At 40.8% G+C, this 18,917-nt stretch overlaps 1 protein-coding gene across 1 annotated transcript; it reads right to left on the reverse strand.

The window, feature by feature from the left end:
- Positions 1-16,156: 16,156 nt before the first annotated feature.
- On the reverse strand, positions 16,157-16,850 carry LOC104404160 (SPRY domain-containing SOCS box protein 1-like; the record flags this gene model as incomplete). Its single annotated transcript, XM_010012519.1, has 1 exon — positions 16,157-16,850. A coding segment is annotated over exon 1 (694 nt), but the record flags the coding sequence as incomplete, so codon positions are not given.
- Positions 16,851-18,917: the final 2,067 nt, after the last annotated feature.

An 18,917-nucleotide genomic window follows, 5' to 3' on the forward strand; every position in this document is an offset into this window, starting at 1 on the left:
AGGCTTAAAAATAGTTAAGTCAAAAATGAATGCTTTTTCTTCTTATAACGCAACTTCTTTAGGTAGCCAAGTATTGCTAACAGACAGCTTCACAGGGACACTATTTCAGTGATGTATTTGTTAGTGATGTCCTGGGGGAGGTGAAGATTTGCAACAAAGAGAGAGTCATACCAACTCCAATGACTGCCAGAAAGGTATCCTAATGCTTTACTCTCTGCCTTTAGATTCAGTAGCAATTATGTTCCCCAACCAGCCCACTGAGACCAAAATTGCACCAACACTTATAGTAACAGCATGCAACAACATGAGGCAGCTTTTGTCCCATGCTGCGTAATACTTCAAGGATATATTATAGAGCATCTATTGCCAAATGTAAGCAGGAACATGACAGAGCAGGCTAGTGTCAGTCACCAAACGTTTAGGATATAAATACACAATCTTTAAGAGGAATCGATCCACATAAATATAGTGAAAGCAAACCAGAAAGGGCAAATTTGCCATCAACTCACACAAAACTCACTTAAAGTGAATCATTTTTCAGGGGTACGTATCAGCAATTTTAGCAATATCGGGTTTTATCCATTTTCTGCATAGAAATCTTGTTTCAGACACTGAACCAGTCACTTGATCAGTGCCAAGCTGCTAACATAACTCTCAAGGTTGTGTCTAATGAAGCAGATACAGAATTAGTCAGGAGGCAGCATTTGCTTCCCTTACTATCCTGAAGCACTGGTGATGGGTTTAACAGCTTAATTTTTAGATCAGACCTAATAATGTGCTTCATTCTGAATAGAACACTTTCCTCCTTCACACACTGGGCTGCATCTACTTTCAACAGAGAGAGAAGGTAAAATAATTGCTGGTTTTCCTCAGCAGGGAAGGTTTTATATTTACAACATGTCTGTGATGACGAGTTCTGAATGAACTGTCGGTGAGTGGCTATAAGGATACCAACAAACATGTACAGCTTCCTTTTAGGCTTAAAGGTCACCTAAATATGAACAGATGCCCATATTCAGCTCAAGAAAAAAAGGTGGAATTAACTCCACTATCGAGCAACAGCAGGAGTTTTGCCATGGTCTAATCTTTATTGAGGGCAGTTTTTAGGCTTACCTATAATAATCCATTTTAAGCTGTTTCCATTTTAAGTTGTTGAAACTATTTTATAAACTGTGTCTGACAAAAACTTGTTTTTAGTCTCCTGGAACTATTTTAAGCATTTAGCTGGTGATGGAAAACACATGTGAGAAACAGAATATCAAATAATTCTAACAGTAGTATTTCCATACTTTATTTTAATCTTACTCATAGAGGCGAAGTGGAAATGAAATTCACCTTATATGACCAGACAAAGCAGTCCTGTAATCCCTGCTGCAACTCATCGAACAGCTTCAGTGCTCTTCAGAATTACCTGACATTTTAGTAAAAATCAAGTTATCCTCTTCCTCCTATCACAGATCATTATACGCAGAGCCAAAAATTCACTTCTGTTGACTTTTGGCATTTTAGTTTTAATACACATACAGGTAAATCTTGTATTTATTTTAATATACAAGGAAGCACTGTATGAAATTTAACCTTTTGTTCATGGGCAGATAATGCTATTCTGTTCTCCGTTTTCTGACACTCCTGGTGCTGAAGGATGTAACTGGACTGCCACACTCAACCAGTATCAGTAGATCCTTTATATTTCATCCCATCCTCAAATTCATTTATAGCTTTGATATCCACGTAATCTCACTGCAGTGATTCACAGATCTGATTTTTTCAATGTATGGCTTTTATTTTTAAATAAGGCACCTGATGTTTCCCTGGAACACCTCAGTCATCAGGTTTTGACAGAACACCTTCCAGTCACCTTTTCCTGTGCCATTTATGAATGTATAGACATTTCTTTTAGTATTTTCTGCAGTTATTTCTTTTTCAGGCTGAAGAGCTAAGCCAAAATAAACCAAAGGAGGTGGTTTGTCACATAACACCTATGTGAGCTGCCACAACACGCTCCGGATGCAAAAAGCTTACACAGCTCCAGAAAAGGAGACTGGAGTTTAGGAAACTAACTATTACGGGTCACTAAAAACATATACATCTGGCTAAGTCACTGAAATGCAGATGATCAGAGGCTAAAGGATCACCCAGATGAAATAAGCTTCATAGGAATCACAGAAAGAATAGGCATCACCTTATAAGCTTACCCAACTCCCATACTCTCCCTTACCGAAGGCTGGATGCCAAGCTAGGTAGATCCAAGTTTATTTATTTGTCCATTGTGCAGAAGCCATGCTTTCCTTCTGATCCAGCCTATTAAGTTTTACTATTTAGTTAGTTTAGTGTTCGTTTACTTATTTTTATAGCTGGAGAGAAGGGTAAAGGAGGACAGATATGGACAACAAAAGCGCACAGTACTCAAGATACAAGCTGGCCACAATAACACAATCAGGTTTCCTGTCCTGTTCCAGTTCACAACATCGTATTCACCTTTGGATGACTAGTTACTGAAATTTCATAATAGTATGAACAATGCTCCCCGGACCTATTTCCAGGTGGCAACATTCCATTGTGCACAGGAACTCTTCATACACAAGAGACAGGCAGACTTCCTCCCCTCACCCCTGTCCTGCACACACATAACTGGGCACCTAACATCACTGAATTCACTACCACTTTACTATTGACCTGTTAAGCACTGTGGGACCCTTCTACAACTCTTCTTGGACTCCAATTTACATTTATCCACCTTGAAAAATTGTGTGTTAATTACCGCTTCACCTTATTTTCCAGTTCATCATTAACATGTTGAGCAGAGTCTGCTCCAGCAGAGATCCTACTAATGATCTCCTTCCAACTTAAAATTTGACCATTTGCTTCTGTCTTCTGTTGCGTGTCTTTTAAGCAAGTTCCCTAAAGAACCGTCCAGCTTTAACAAAGTTTCTTGTAAGGGATGCTTTTGTCCAGTTCTCTGAAGTATCTGGAATTTCAAAAACTAGTGGACTGCCCTTACTCCCAACATGTGCTACCACCTTCAGAGAAATCCGAAAAGCATTACACTAACTCTCTTCCATGAAACAATTACAATTACATATATTTACCTGCCTACTAATTCTATTCTTTATTACAGTTTCTAATAGCAGAAGCCCAAATTCTTCTTACATTTTTAATTTCATCTTTACCTGAACAAAAGATCTCCAGCCTGGGCCAATGAGAAGCAAAAACTCAGTGGGTTCCCCTCTGTAATGGATCTATTGTACATAATGTCGACTAAATAATAGAAAACATACTTGTTTTATCAACTGGAACATCTAGATAAATTGAAAAGCACTGCAGAAATAGTCTGAGGCCCCAACATGAAAATTTCTGCAGTCTGAGCATAGAAATGCCAGTTGATGTGCTGCAGTCACCATCCCAGTGGTGGAAATTCTAGTTTCCTACACTTATTATTAAAAAAGGCCTGAACTGAAATTGCAGTGGCTGAAAAGACACCATTTAAATCCCTCCATATGAAAGCTCTAAATAAGCATTCATCAAGACCACCAATGCACAATCCCTGGACACATGTAACAGTAAGGGACATCCAGGAAAATGCCCACAGGGACACTACGCTTAATGACTACTACCATCTAATGTACCTGGGGGCACGCATCTTTGTCAGCCTAATTAAAACCAGAAATCATTTACTGTTCACGGTTTTTCCTGTGAGGCAGGAAACTACCAGAGACTGATGGCAGGAGAAGTGCCCCAGAGGGCATTGAATTCCCTACTACAATTACCTAACAAAAAGAGGTAGTAACACCTTCAGAGACTGCTGTCTGCACCACACAATTATGTGTTTAATGGAGCAGTTGGCTTCACTTTTTCAAAAATAGCTATGAGAATTTCAAGATAGGCCCTAAAATGGGTAAGAAAGAAATATATGTGTTAATTCATCTTAGATGGCCCATATGGGGAGCATGGTTACTTCAGCTCTGTCTACAGAAGCTTCTTTGTAAAGCTAAAATGCAACCAAATGTGGAGATCATCATGGAAAAAACAAATAAAGATCTGGAAAAATTACAGGTCTAATCCTGCTTAATCCAGAGCATTTTGTTCTTTAGAAGTGTAATGTAATACCAGACATCAGCCCTTATGTGAAATAGGCTCCATTTGCTTACCAATTTATTATACTCCAGGTGAAACAGAGAAGCAAGCTGCTAAACCAAGTCAAAAAGCCCATAAGGGGCTCTGTGACTGAAACCAACTTTGACACAGAAACAGAAGCAAAATAAGCCCTTCCCAGCATCAGCAGCAAGACCATCCAGAAGGGCCTTTAGTCAGTGCCTCCCTCACCTACCAGCTGAAAACACATCCCGTCGGTGGCTTCTTAGTCTGCAAGGTCAAGGTTAAAGGATTGCTCTACAACTGAATCAGTTTTACTGTGATTTTCTACATGAAACAAAACTAATGACTTCTTGGACAAAGAAAACAGTTCTTGAAAAACCCTAAAATTTTAAGAGTTTATTCAGGGGATGAATTCAAATTTAGAGGTGTTCGAGACATCTGGACAGCTTCGTGCAACTGCATTTTGGTGACTCATTCACTTGGCTTACCCTAATTTCTTCAGAAGTTATTTGTCACTTTTTACCTCAAAGGACTATTTTTAAACACTGTTTCTGGTAAACAACTGGCAGAATCAGCTGAACAGAGCCCATTTTTCAAACCTGTAGGAATAGAGACAGTAGCATTTGCAGATTAAGGTAAGACAAAAAGAATGAGTGTATAAGATGGCTTACAGCAACCCACTCAGGAAAGGACAACACAGCACTCTTCTTCCCTGCCTCCTGAAAAAATACAGCATTTTGTAATATTCACTGCAGAGAAACTAGAGAAACAGCATTATCACACCTGCTCACGAGCCAGAGGCACTCCTCCAGCACCAACTAAATCATCAGAGAAGGCTTTTTTGCACAAGGAGATATCGTTTACTGTCGGCTGTGGATTTCAGACAAGCACACAGTATCACCAAGCTCCACATTATTGTCTGATTAGCACTGGGAAATGGATTTACCATCTGCCTTTTGAGCTCAAAATCTTAATCCTAAGAGCTTGAAAACCAAGGATTTTCTTTAAAGTGTGGCCTCATATTGGTTACATCAATGAGGTTTTCTTCTTTTTCTCAGTACTGAGCAACTTCCCAAGTTGAGGGAACTTTTGATTACCAATTGCTCTAAGAGCAGGTCAGTTCCTATCAAACACCTACTCTCATGTATTACTTCAAATACTAACCACGTAGAGTTAGCCAAAGGCTCTAGTTCAAAAGCCTAACTCTTTTCTTAAACATTAACACTGCAAAGGCAACTGTGCACTGGGGAGAGATTGTACCTAGAAGACATTAAACTTAAGAGGTTTGGATCTGCAGCTTATCCTGTTTATAAAAGGGCAACCAAACATACAACAGGGGAAAGATAGCAAATAACATTTGTTATTAGAAGTCAATGATGGAAAACCAAATAAGTATACAAACTGTTAATTAACTCCCTCCTGCCTAATGATTATTAGCATGCTGTTTCTACTTTCATATAGTAATCTTACTCCACCTGCAAAGGGCTTTAGCTTCATGACACTACCAAGAATCCTTAAAATCAGATTTCTATCTGTGGGTCAGTTAGGATCTGTGAAAATGTACATGTGTAAACACCGCTTAATGGTAAAGCTCATGCCAAGTTCCGAATATTTACAATTGTGAGGAAGTTGTCCTTTACAAAGTATACAAAGGAAAACTGACATCCTACCTAGGAAAGCAAACCTTTTCCTTATTTAATGTAACATGCTTACTGTAACTGTTTATTAAGATGTCTTATAAATTAAACAGGTATTACTTAAAGTGAATTTCTGTTAAACCAAAATGATACAAATTCAGAATAACGGGGAATAAGTGATTTAGTGTACTATGGTAAAAGTGATGCTCAGGTTTTATGCTTATTTGTGTTTCATACACAAAATGTTTCTTGATACTTGTATCATAAGGAAGTTTATATCAACACAGGAATCTGGAGAACAGAAAGCAGATGTTGGTTCCAGTCAATTACTCGGACGAGAAGCTACTTGGAGCTACAAGAATCATTGACCAGCATGTTCAAGGGGTTTGCTAAGACACCTACTGACTACAACAGTGTTACAGTTGTTCTTGCTCTGAAAGTAGCCCTATACACAAAATGATGGGCTACTTCCACAACACTCTATAATTCCCCAATGGAACATCTCTAGTGACAACAGCAAAACATGGCAGGGAAGGCCTCTCTGAGCGGACAGACACCCACCCCACCGCACCCCAAAAGGCACACTTTTGGCAATAGTCTCTCTCTAGACAACTTCTACTGCAACTCCTTCTCAAAAGAGCTTTCCCTCACCAGCTATTCACATGTGCACCATCTCATAGACACCTCCAAAGAGGTAGGTTTTGACATCCAGTGTCTCAACACTACACCAGTGCCTGGATATCCAGAGCAGCAGTATATGGGTAAGAACACCTACCGGTACAGAACTTTCTGCGGCTCCACAGCCAGAGAGAGGTTGCTGAAGGCAAAGTCCAAACTGTCATTTTATTTTGTTGCATTTCCATTCTGTTTTGAAGATAAACAACTTACTTTCATTAATATCTTAATATTATAGCTTATATAAGGATTATCTATTAAAGGCATTTGAAAAAAATGGGCCAGAGGAAGACTGGAAGTTCCTCTGCATAAGTGATTCGGGAAGCTGCTATTTGCATACAGATGCCAGCACTGTTCATGCTGCAAATTTTACCAGTTTCGCTTTAGACATGTTGCCCAGGGTGATGATAAAAGCTCTGACTCCAGTATTTCAAGCACATCAAGTTACATGCTAGATTTTGAAAAGATTTGCCTCACAGATGACTTAGCTTCTGCTTTATTCCTGGCCAATGAAATTAATAAAATGCCCTGAACTTCTTTCTGGTGATCAGTTCTACCTGGAAGTTAATAAAATTCCTTTAGAGGACACAAGATCTTGTATATTAAGATTCTTCTGTCAAAATCTCAGCATCTTTCCTTTTTCAACCCTCTTACCAGAATTCTCTGCCTCCTCTCTTCCCCTTGAGCACTAGGTGCCTTCTTCACATTTGCTCTTTCAAATGTATCTTTCCAGATCTTGCTGGCATTTCTCGCTTTACCTCTTGCTTTTCCTCCTCCCTTGACACGTATTTCATTCTGTTGCCTGTGGGTCCTGTGTCACTCAATCTTGTTCATTCTTTATACGCTATAGCCCTTTCTCCAATGGCCTGTCCCCACAACTTTAACATTTAAACCTCATTCTAAACAAAAAGTAAATTAAAAGTAAAGTGTGTGTTAGCATTAAGTTCCCCTCCTGAAACAGAAAAATACCACTGAGGCTGGTTTCTTAACATAAGACCAATGCAATTGCATTCCCTGAGGCCTCCACGCTCCAGGTGAAACTCTCCTCCTTTCCCAAATGTGTCATGAACAAATTATTTAGAAGCACAAAAGGATTGGCTGTAACCAAATCCTAATGTACGCTTAATGGACTGCAGATTTTGCAGGATGTTTAAAGTTTCCCCTCTGATCTCTCTGAACTTTGGCCTTCATTTGTTTATACAGGCAGAGGCCAACAGGTCACACCACTAAAATCAGCAAGTTATTTACACATATGGCAAGCATGCATGGAGTGGCAATGTAGTCATGGCTACAACCATGCACAGCACATTAAAGCAATTGCTTCTAGCTAAAATAACAAAGATACAGCGAGGCCACGTACATGATGAGGAGACCTTCCAGTGCAATGAAACTCAGTATGAAACAAATTAATTGGCATTTCTTCAGAAGCCAACACGCACATTTGAGTCCAGCCTAACCCAGGTCACTCACTGTAACAGAACTAGCTTCATAAAAAGTGGCAGCCTTTGACACCATTGATGCCAAAACTTTACAGGTTTACAGGCTAATGCAGCACTGTGGCAGTTAATACTGCAAGGAATATAAAAGTTTACTAAGGAAGTCTGGAAGGAAGCTGTTCCTGAAGATACACGAACTCCAAGCACACTGCAGGCTGCCTTTGTTTGGGCAACAGATTCCGATCCGGTGCCCATGGCTGGATGATGCATTTCACCAGAGGCAATTTACTGGGAAGAAGTTCTTTGTGCAGGGAAAACACATTATTTTCATAGTACTTACACTAGCTTTAAAATTAAGCTTTGCTATTTAAAAAACAACAACTGTTAAGTGCTTAAAAACCCTAATTCCTAAGCCTTTAAAAATTATTTTAACCTTTATAGAGAAAGATCTTTTAAGAAGCCTCTCCAAAAAGCTTACTTCACATAATCTGAATTACTTGGAAACAAGGCATTGGCAGAAGCATAAAGCATTTCAATTTTGTAGGTGTGAATGGGGTACTAATATAACCCCACACTCTGTTTTGTTTTGATGGACAGAGGAACGGATTTGAGAGCAATTACAGGCTCTATAGGCTTACGATAACGTCAAACAATAAAAGGTAAAGATTACAAGCAATGAGGAAAAGCATCAGGATATAAAAGAAACTAATCACTTTTCTTGGTTAAATATACTGTAACTGTCAAGCTTGCTGAAACCACAGAGAAGAGGAAGCAATCTTTCTTAACTTCAAGATGCTGTATGAAGGCTTGGTGGCCTATTCAGTGGCATACTGAATAGGCATACAGATATGCGCATACACAAGAAGATTATTATTAAACATCTATAGTGACTTTGTACTGAAAAGCAGAAGCATGTTGTCTTTAAATCTCACATCCACACAATACACACAGATGTGAATTCCCATTTGCACAGGGATGCAGTATGCTACAGAAACCACAATGGCTGCTGGGAGAAAATGCAACTGTGCATCTCAAACAAAAGTGATCTTCTTTTCATGTTACCTACTTCCTTGCTCAAAATTCATTTTGGTTTCATACCAAAGATATGCCAGGTCTGGAAGTTCATCACTCTCAGAAAGAAATGTTCACATAAGGCAGGGAAAAGCTCTTGTATTGTTATTCATTATACAAGTTTGACAGATCTGCCAAAATCTGTGCTTTCTTAGGCATGTCCATGGAAAATACGGGTATAGCTTTAACTGATCTGAAGGAACACTGGACACCTGCCTGTTCGGAACATGCATTACCAAAAACATTTTATCCAATGCTCCTAGTGAATAATCTTCCCAATGCAACAGCCACTCTTGGCACCAATGCTGAAGATGTGCAACTCCAGTCAGTCATACAGAATCCTGGCCAATGCACACACAGAAGGCTATAGGAAATGCTCAGTTTGTTTCAAATTACCAACAGAATTCCTCCTAGGAGTGTCGTTTTATCTGCTCTATTTCACCACCAACTAATACTTTTAAACATCTAAACAAGTGAAAGAATGCTCATAGTTCTTGTACATGAAGTTCAATTGTGTCAATCACTTCTAAAGTAACACCTCCTGTACCTCAACCCCGAGTTTCAGCACTGAAGACTGAAATTCCCCATCCTGCACTAGTTCTAGTGTTGGAGGTTTTTCAGCACAAGTCAGGTTTGATAACAGGCCTGAAGACAGATCTGATCATCAGTCCCAGCCCAAAACAGTTTAAAGTGAAAGACTAAAGTTCTCTGAATATGCACAAATCAAACAAGATGAGGGGGAGCTTTGATCCAGTCCTGTCCTCGCTGGCAGGGCTTTCAGTTTGTTATCTTTAAAGGGCAACACAAAACTGAACCTGAGGACACAAGGACTCTTGTGTCTCTGATTACCCGACTACTCTGTCAGCTTGCCCCACTGGATAACCTGAGGAAACTACAAGAACACATGAGCTCACAGACACAGAGGACCGGAGAGAAAAGATTCAAGGGGAAAACTGCTGGCAGAAAAGGAACACACAAGGATGACTTGCAGCAGAACTTACCACCTCGTACCAGAATAAAACACTATGTGGGAGAAAGTGGGACCCAGCACAGTTGAAGGCTGCCGAGCTCAGAATTACAGCTGCAGAAAAGCAAATCCCATTCTGTCACTTGCCAGGTTCTGAATGTTTCACTTCACAGCCTCAGAATCATTTTAACACAGCGTTACTTCTGCGGCAGCTTTCCCTTCCTTTACACAGGGAGCAGCACTCCTTTCAGGGGAAACATCTGCAGAAATGGCAGCATCTTTGGACATGCTCATTTTTGGGCACACTGCCTATCAATTTCCATAAAAATATGGATTTTGCCATAATACAAAGACTGGTATATAAACTGCCACTCACCATAATATACTCCAGGAAGATCAGGGTCTTCTCATGTTTATCTTTTTAAAGTACAATGTGTTCTGAGTCCAAACTAGAGATTAGGTTGCTTTCTGCCTCTCACAATAGGGAGGATACACTGTCTTGAAGGGAAGCAAAAGAAGGGAAGAAAAAGAAGCCATCTGCTGAAAGAGCCTTTGATAAGAGAAGGGAAGAAACCTCCATGGCTAGAGACACAAATAAAGCAGTATCTTAAAGAGAAACATAACTTATGAGGAAACTTGTATGAAATCGTAGTCAAAATGGATGAAGCTCATGCATTTTTGCCAATCATGTAAATATATCACTGGATAATGTATTGCAGAAGCATCATTATTTGCACTGAAGCTTGGATTTATACTTACAATGCCCAACAGCAATGAGGACAAAGCAAATGCAAAAACAAATACCCTTTGCAAGTTTCCACTTCTAATACAAACCTGTGAGAATCAGTTCACCTTGCTGAGCAATTCCAGCACCAGAGCTGCAGCAAACTCATAAAAGGATTAAGCCAGGCTATCGAATTTCTAATTGATATTTTAAAGTGAAAAATACAATATTCTAAGACTAACTTCAGAAAACAACACTCACTTCTCTTATGAGAACAGAGGTGTAGTCATTGCTCTTCAAGGTTCTTATGTCTTACAAACAGGATACATGGGAAATCAGTGGAAACATGATCAGAACACACCAATATACTTTTTTTTCCTTAAAACTGTCAGATCTGGCAGTTGCCACAACACCTTTATGAATCAAGAGTGGGAAGAAAAGGCATAGGTATGTCAGGATGCAAATACACCATAACACAGCTGTGTTCTTAGCCCTAGGAGCTACTGAACTTAAAATAAGCGCATGCTATCACTTCCTTATGTTTTAGGCCAACGATAACTGGATTCCCTGCTAAATAAACAAACTAGACTGGATTCTAGGGGGAGGGCAGGGGAAATAGAGCCTGTTATCTATAAAGCTGATGAGTGCCTTAGATTGCCTGAGGAGTCTCTGTTGCTAGAGGTCTAAAGAGATCAAAGTTGTATAAAACAAGACAAGGCTAGTCTTACAAATGTTGGAGCTTGAGAAGCTCTTTCTGGCTACATACTTTGATAAGCGGCTATTTGCTACCAACCTGAGGTAATCAGATGATTCTCTGCATGATTACAACTAATTTACACTAATGAAGAAATATAAACAGCAAACGTTCACCCAAAAAGATATTACAAAGAGCATTCACTATCACAGCTAAATCACATCCTTAAATCTACAATGTCCTTCCCCTGGAAGCGTGACACTGCACCTAATGTTCTGCTGTTCCAAGTAACGGACTCCCCCACCTCAAGTTAGGGATGAGGAGGTTAAGAATTTATTATTACTAAGAGGGTGGTAACACCAAAGAAGGGAAACTGAGCTGGGGAAGACAGGAAAGAAGCAGGAGGATTGTATACAAGAACAGCATCTGGGAGAGAGATGTAATGCAGGGGCCACCAGGAAGGGGCAGGAGGTAGTTGGGGCAAAAAAGTCACTTAACCAAGCGGCATATTCTACTGACGACGTAGTGGTTTCAACCTGCTGAGAAAAGGTTGAGAATAAAGTGCCAACAAATTAAGATTGAAGCACAAGAAATGCACTTAACCCAGAGAAGGGGGGTGCATGTGGAGGGAGACAAAAAAAACCCCAACCATGAGCGGATTCCTGAAGTAGGAACTGAAAATGCTGTTTCCTGTTAAATTATCTCGAAAGCTAAAGATTGCTTCTTCACAGCATTAGCTGCTTAATTACTACCGCTTCATCTTCTGATTGCATGTCTATAGGGAAAATTCTCCCCAAGGTTTAGCAATACTGGATTTTCAGGACACATTATTTCCATTGCAACCTCCAGAGTAATGCATCACATAAATAGCAGAGCAAACAAGCAGGTTTAGATAAACAAAACCCATATCCATTTAAAAGTTTTAATTGAAAACCATCTGGGGGAAAACTCAGAGTCTAATGAGAGATTAGGTATTTCTCCTGGCAGCTAACAATTCTGCAGTTTCGACTTAGATCTCTTTATGGTGAAAAGGCCTCCCAAGGGGAAAAGTCCATATCTGCAATTACCATTTGTGGTATGTTAGATACAGACCAATGCAGATTACAATAAACTGAGAACAGTAGGAAAGAGGAAAGAAGTTGTACCTAGCTCCATAGCTCCGAAGTTATTTTAGCTTAGGAATATCATCCTTACTTCGCAATGTTAGACACGTGCAACCTGAGGTCTGAAAGTGACTCAAGGGTTAAGTTGAGGTGTTCTACAAGGCTGAGAGCAAAAGGTTTGAGCAAACCCCCCATCCCAAAACTCCTGTAGCTGTGTCAGCAAACAGAGGGGATGTGCCCTGAGCCCCCCTCTCTCCTTCCCCACACTGCAAAGCAGAACAAGCCCAAGGCTTCTTTCCGGTGCACTGCAGATGGAGGGGCAGCCACAGCAGCATTATCCAATTTTATGTCTATGGATCACCTATTGTTATTATATACAGAACACAGACCATCCACTTTGCTCTTTCACACCGATTCAGAACAGGGCAGAGCAATGTAACCTATAATACAAGCTTATAAAAAGCATTTTGACTTCCAGAACTCAAATTATTGACTGTTCTGTCAGGTACTTTTAAGGATCAATATATATCACTGCATTCAACTCACCTACTCAACGACCAAGTTTTCTACCATAGCACTGTTATATTGTGCTCCCACCACTTCATTTAAACACACAAATACTGATGTATCAGTCATGATCTGCAATGAACATTTATACAAAAGTGCTTTGCTATTTCTCTGTTTCAGCCTGTAAATAACCTTCAGGACTCCTCATCAGGCAACAGGCACTGGGCAAATATCAGCGTGGTATAATACTGACAGCATTTGATCAAAGAATTTTGTCCTGGGCAGAAAAATCACTGTGCTTCTGATGAGCACTCTCCATCCTGCCCCCCACCTTCCCTCCCAAGCCCTGACAAATATTTGCAACTCTAAGTCTCTCAAACGTGAGCGAAAAATCCATCTTGCGAAAGTCACAGCCCAACACCATGTGATTCTGCAGCAGAATACTCTGGGTACCAGATGCAGCTGGAAGAACTATGATTGATTCTAATCACAGCATTATTCTAGGCACAATATCCAGAGCCTGGAGGGCACACAGGTTCTTGATCTTTGACCTGCAGCCTTATCCTTCTATGATTCTGCCATCTATGCAGTAATTAACATACTTCAAAGTCCGCATCATCTCCATACCACTGCAACATATGTTTAAGTTCACTGCAGCTGCACAAGCCCATCTTTTGATCCTTTCACTCTTCCATTCCTGCAAGCCTTTTGCTCTTTGCCAGGCAACTGAAATACACAGGCCTTTAAAGTATTCAGAGGTCTTCCATTTAAAAAGCAAGTATTGAAAACACTAGAAATCCCTGCACTCGAGGTCTCCATTTGCCCCATAAGACACCACATAAACAACCACTGCAAGCTGTGGTATGCATTCTGAGCACTAACAATCAATCACTATATAGCAAGTTAAAATTCACTGTTTGACAGCACAGGGAAAGCTAAGTTCCTGTTGCCAGATCTACTAAAAGCTGCAATCAGCAGTATGAGATACTCCCAGGGAAGGGGATAGGAGGTGAATTAAAATGGAGAATTTGTGAGGTTAAAAAGCAAGCAAACAACAACAAACCCCACTCAAACGTGTGTTCAAATGTATTTAACTCTGTGAACGCAATGTGAGCATCACAGTGTTCTGCAAGATCTACTCTGATTTTCACAAGAACAAACAGTTATAAAAACCTGTAATACTAAGTGCTGTGAGAGTGACCATGAAGAGTGCCACGACCAAACTTGCACTGCTACACAAAGCTGGCTGGATTGAAACCCTTTCAGCAGAGAAGGGAAGGTGTTTGCTTTAGAGCACCAGCTAAACAAGCTGCTTTGGTTTCCTGAACACTGTTTTTGTTGCAGAAAACGCTCCAGTGAACATGAGATAACAAATGATGCGATTCCAGGATGTCAAACTGCCCCACGGCGAAGTGGCTTTAAACTTCCTCTTCACATGATCAGATTAACACCCAGGCCTACACAGAAGTTTAGTTTATAAGTTTACTTTTAGCCATGGGTTCACACTCGAGAAAAATTAATACTTTGACTTTCTCAGGGATAGTTTAGGAAGCCAGCCTGCCTCTTCCAGCAAAATTATCCCACGAGAAACCGGATGGGAATTTCTCTCTCTGCCATCTCACAGACCACAGCTATCCTCCTCCTGTACTTAGCCTCTTTTATTTTATATCATTCACATCCTCATCCTGTGTTTTCATCTTTCTAGAGCTCCCTTAACCAGCCCTGTGAAGGCTACAAAAGGAATGCAGAATGATTCTGAGTGTGGACATGGTGGACCAAGCTGTACTTCGCTTAGTCTGGCAGATATTCCCAGCATTAAGAAACCTGGTTTTGCACAGAAATACTCAGTTTGCAGAAGTATCTCTCCCCAACCACCCTCCAAAATGAAACTAAACAAAATGCTGTCAGCAAATAGCAAAGTACTTACAGTCCTCTGATACTCCCCTCTATGAAAGCACTCAGGAAGCTGCCATTTAGCATCTAGCTATAATAACCTGCAGGGCTTCTGTGGATAAAGAGTCTTTCCCCCGGTGCTTATTACAGATGTTTATGAAAAAAAGCATCTTCAATAGGGTCAAATTATTTAATTACATTTCTACTTTGTATGTCAGATGTAGGGTAATGAGCAGATCATTTCTGACAGAAAAAACAGACCACCCAATCTTACTTGAAAAGAATAGTAAATTCCTTTAGAAATCACTAACTGAAAGGCAGGGGTTGTACAAGTGTACTATTCTCCTTTTAAAAGACCAAGTCCCATTCATAAAGCCCCAAACCCATGAAAATTTTGCTCGGTTATCTATTTTTGTTAAACCTATATATTTGTATTAATGATTCTTCCTATGGCTCAGATAACACAGTCTTCTTCAACAAGAACAAAGCTCCACTTACGACCTCGTTCAGCCTTCCATTCCCCATTCACAGCAGCCGAATAGCTGACTGCAGGTGATCAGCCATGACCGAACATCTGCTGTGCTGTGTATGGACCTGGCAGAGGTCTTCCTGAGCAGTGAGAACTGGGTAAGACCCAGTTCTGCAACTCATCTTCTGGTGAGCTACTACTTCAAGGTCACAACAGCAACATGCTGCTCCTCACTACATCACTATTTAACTAGATATTACCCCTTTAGATCCAAACCAGCTAATGCTTACCCAAAACCCCATATTCCTGGAGAAGAAAGTACCCTGAGAGAGCACCTTCTGAAATGAACTAAGGAACTGAGCTATCAAAAACTGCTGAAAGCTGTATTTGACCTGAGCTCCCAGATTCCTGGGGATCCACAGCTGCTTCTGAGGATCCTGGAAAGTCAACTATGGAAAGAAAGCCCACTGGCCTGAATTCAGGTATGTTTATGTGAGAGTTCCCACTACTACAGGGAATTTTTACAGGATCCACAAATCCTATTTGAAAGCCACAGATTTAAAACATATCCTCCAGTAAACAAGAGTTTCACAGTTAAACATAGCCAGGAAGTTTCTCAATATCTTTTTTCTCAGCTTGTTCAGTTTCTTTGGACACAGATTTCTTGCCATTCTACTTGCCAGAAGGGAAGGCATTTTGATACAATCCAATCATTACAAGAAGTAACTGCAGACACTCATTGTCGCAGTAACTATGGGATGCAATCTACTCACAGTCAACTCCTCTCCCCTCCCTACACACTCTGTTCACAACAAAAGGATAAGGAAAATCCTACATGAGAAAAGTTGAAAGACAAGTGTAATGAAGAAACATGGTAACACTTACGGTCAAGTCCGTTGATGTATCTCATCGTAATTTCACAGTGCCCCCAAACTGCACTGACTATGGGATAAAGTTTTTTCCCTTTTAGTCCCCTGAAGGCCACTCCAAGATACTGTCCATCTACCATGAAGCTAAGTGTCCCTTCATCCATATCCAAAACCACCAGTAAGGAGTCTGGGAGAACAAAAGACTCATCCGGTTCCAAAAAGACAGGATACGTGACCCCAGGCTGGTTTTTACAATTATGGTAGAGTTTGTTGCGTCCCAGATCCCAGCCCCACGATTCACTGTTGCTACCAACCAACGACGTGTATCCCACCGAGTGCAGTGGAGCTTCGGCCGTGGAGACACCCACCACAGCATGAGTTCCCCGCTGCCTCGTGGGCCAGTGGATCTGCCAGACATGGAGGCCCCTCGTGTAGCCGACCTTGCCCCGGATGCAATCTGTGCTTTGGGCAACGGGGTGTCTGTGAAAGGTCAGTTTATCATCTTCCTTTACAAATATATTTAAGGAGCGATCTTCATTGTTCCAAGCATGTTTATACTGGACCTCCAGCTTGGCAGGGGGCATATCCAACAGCATGTCCAGGCGTGCCGGCTTGCAGAAATCCGGGCCTCTCAGCTCTCGCTTAACAGGTCTATAAGGGGGCTCCCTCACATCCACAGACTTTATGCTCCCTGAGATTTTCTGGCCCATTGCTTGGCTGCAGATTTACAAAGGAGAACGAAAAGTTGACTTTGGCCCGGTGTTACCTCATGAAAGCACTTTCACGCTGCGCCAGTGACCCGACAAGCTGCCTGGATTTACTTCTGCTCGCAGCTTTTTAGCAGCAATGTTTTCAGAGGAGAAAATGCTCCTGAAAGAAAGCAGAAAGTTTCCAGTTAGTTTAAGAAAGCCAACAGAAAACCCACGGCCTGTTTTTAAAGAACTTTGTTCCATCCCTCATAGTTATTTTAAACACCGAAGCTGACAATTCACCACTTTTTGTTCCGTATCCTACAGCACTAACCAGCCTGCCAGCAGCACACGGAGCCCACCAGCGCTCAGAGAGCAGACAGTCATTTCCTCCTATTCATAATAGGATGCAGCCATTCCCCAGCTTCTGCCCTTCCACCTATTTTGTCTGGCCAAGTTCACAGCGGTCCTGAAGAAGGCGTATGCTATTCCCCAGCAACAGTGATAAACTTGCAGCTCCACTTTCACTTCTGCTTTTGTTTCATAACCTTAGAAATAGGCACTATGTGAGAATCTCCTTTTATTTCTAGCTGTTCTCTTCCCTGGGCCCTGGCAACAGAGGGCTTTAGCTTCCGTGCTGTTATTCAAACAAGCACAGCCAACAGCAAGTGGCTGCAAAATTTAAGTGTTTTCTTTTAACACAGCCTGCACTTGAATTAAAAAAATCATTAAGCTTTAGGTATTTTATAAAGGACCAAAAAAATAATAATTAAAAGAGGGAAAGATGGAAGAGGAGCCATGGAAGGCCAAAGGAAGAATGAAGGATGGCAGTTCCAGTTCTTTGGCAGGCTTTTCTAATGGGCAGCTACTACAGTTGGGTAAGTTCCTCGCTCTACTGGACAACAGGTTAATCCACATTTCACTATCCGACTGATGAGAAGGACTGGAACACAGTAAGATGCATTTAAGGGGACTACATGATTTTGAAATGTATTATTTCTGTGCTTCCATAGACAAACATGGTAATTTAGCTGGAAATGGTCAAGAGCACCAAAGAAAGATTCTTTGCAACCTGGATAAATTATATCCATTCACATTTTAGAGCTCAGGTAGAGTGCAAAGGGAAGCCAAGAACCTCTAAAGGTACTAAAGGAATAAAAATGAAGGCAAAATCCTATAAACTCAAGTAGACAATAGACATGGGATCATATAAAGTATCTACACCAGCAGACATACTTCTGCCTTCTAGCAAAACAAGTACCAAGTCTGGGGATGCCCAAATATAGCAGAGTGAATCTACGTTGTTTATTTACTAGCAGAGCGATGAAGTGTTTCAAGCAGCAGCAAAAATCACCACACTTTCAGAAGTCTGAAGAACCTAGGTGACAGCTGGCCTTCACAAAGCACCAAGCAGCACACAGGGACATAACTGTCTTGCAACAAAAAGACTTGGAAGTCCCAAGTCCATCTTCTTCCTTTTAAAGAACCTCTATCCCAGATACACTCTCCCATTGCATAGATCATTTCTGAAAGGTGATGAGTAAGAAACGTGCACTCGCAACAGAAGGAAATAAAAAGGGAAGTATAGGAAAAGAACACCTGTAAAATTTACCACCCATAACATGTTTTAGAAGCAAATTAGATCCTTGTATTATTAACAGCCAATACCATGTGAAGTGTTTTCTGGCTCTATTGAATACAGAATGAAACAACACCTGTGTTACGTGAAAGTTATCTTCCCAAAAGGAAAAATGCAAAAAGTTGATTTTCAAATCCATGTGATGATTAATTTACTGTATAAAACAGCATTATTTTCTGGTGGCTTGGTGCCACATGGGTACATGCACACACCACAGCCTCAAACAACCCCCTCTGCACCTGGGGTTAACCTTCAAAAACCAAAATTAAACATAAGCCCCCAAGCCCCTCGTATCACTCTGGCATGAGGATTCAGAACAGTTCACAGGAGCTCCTTATGTGAGATCAGCTTGAACAGTCCCCATTCCTTCTTTGCCAACCACAAAAGGAATCTAGAAGTTTAAACAGTAATTACATTTAAGCTGATGCCATTTCCACTATTGCAGAAGA

This window comes from Nestor notabilis, unplaced genomic scaffold, assembly GCF_000696875.1.
Source record: "Nestor notabilis isolate BGI_N333 unplaced genomic scaffold, ASM69687v1 scaffold9724, whole genome shotgun sequence".
Lineage (NCBI taxonomy): Eukaryota > Metazoa > Chordata > Aves > Psittaciformes > Psittacidae > Nestor > Nestor notabilis.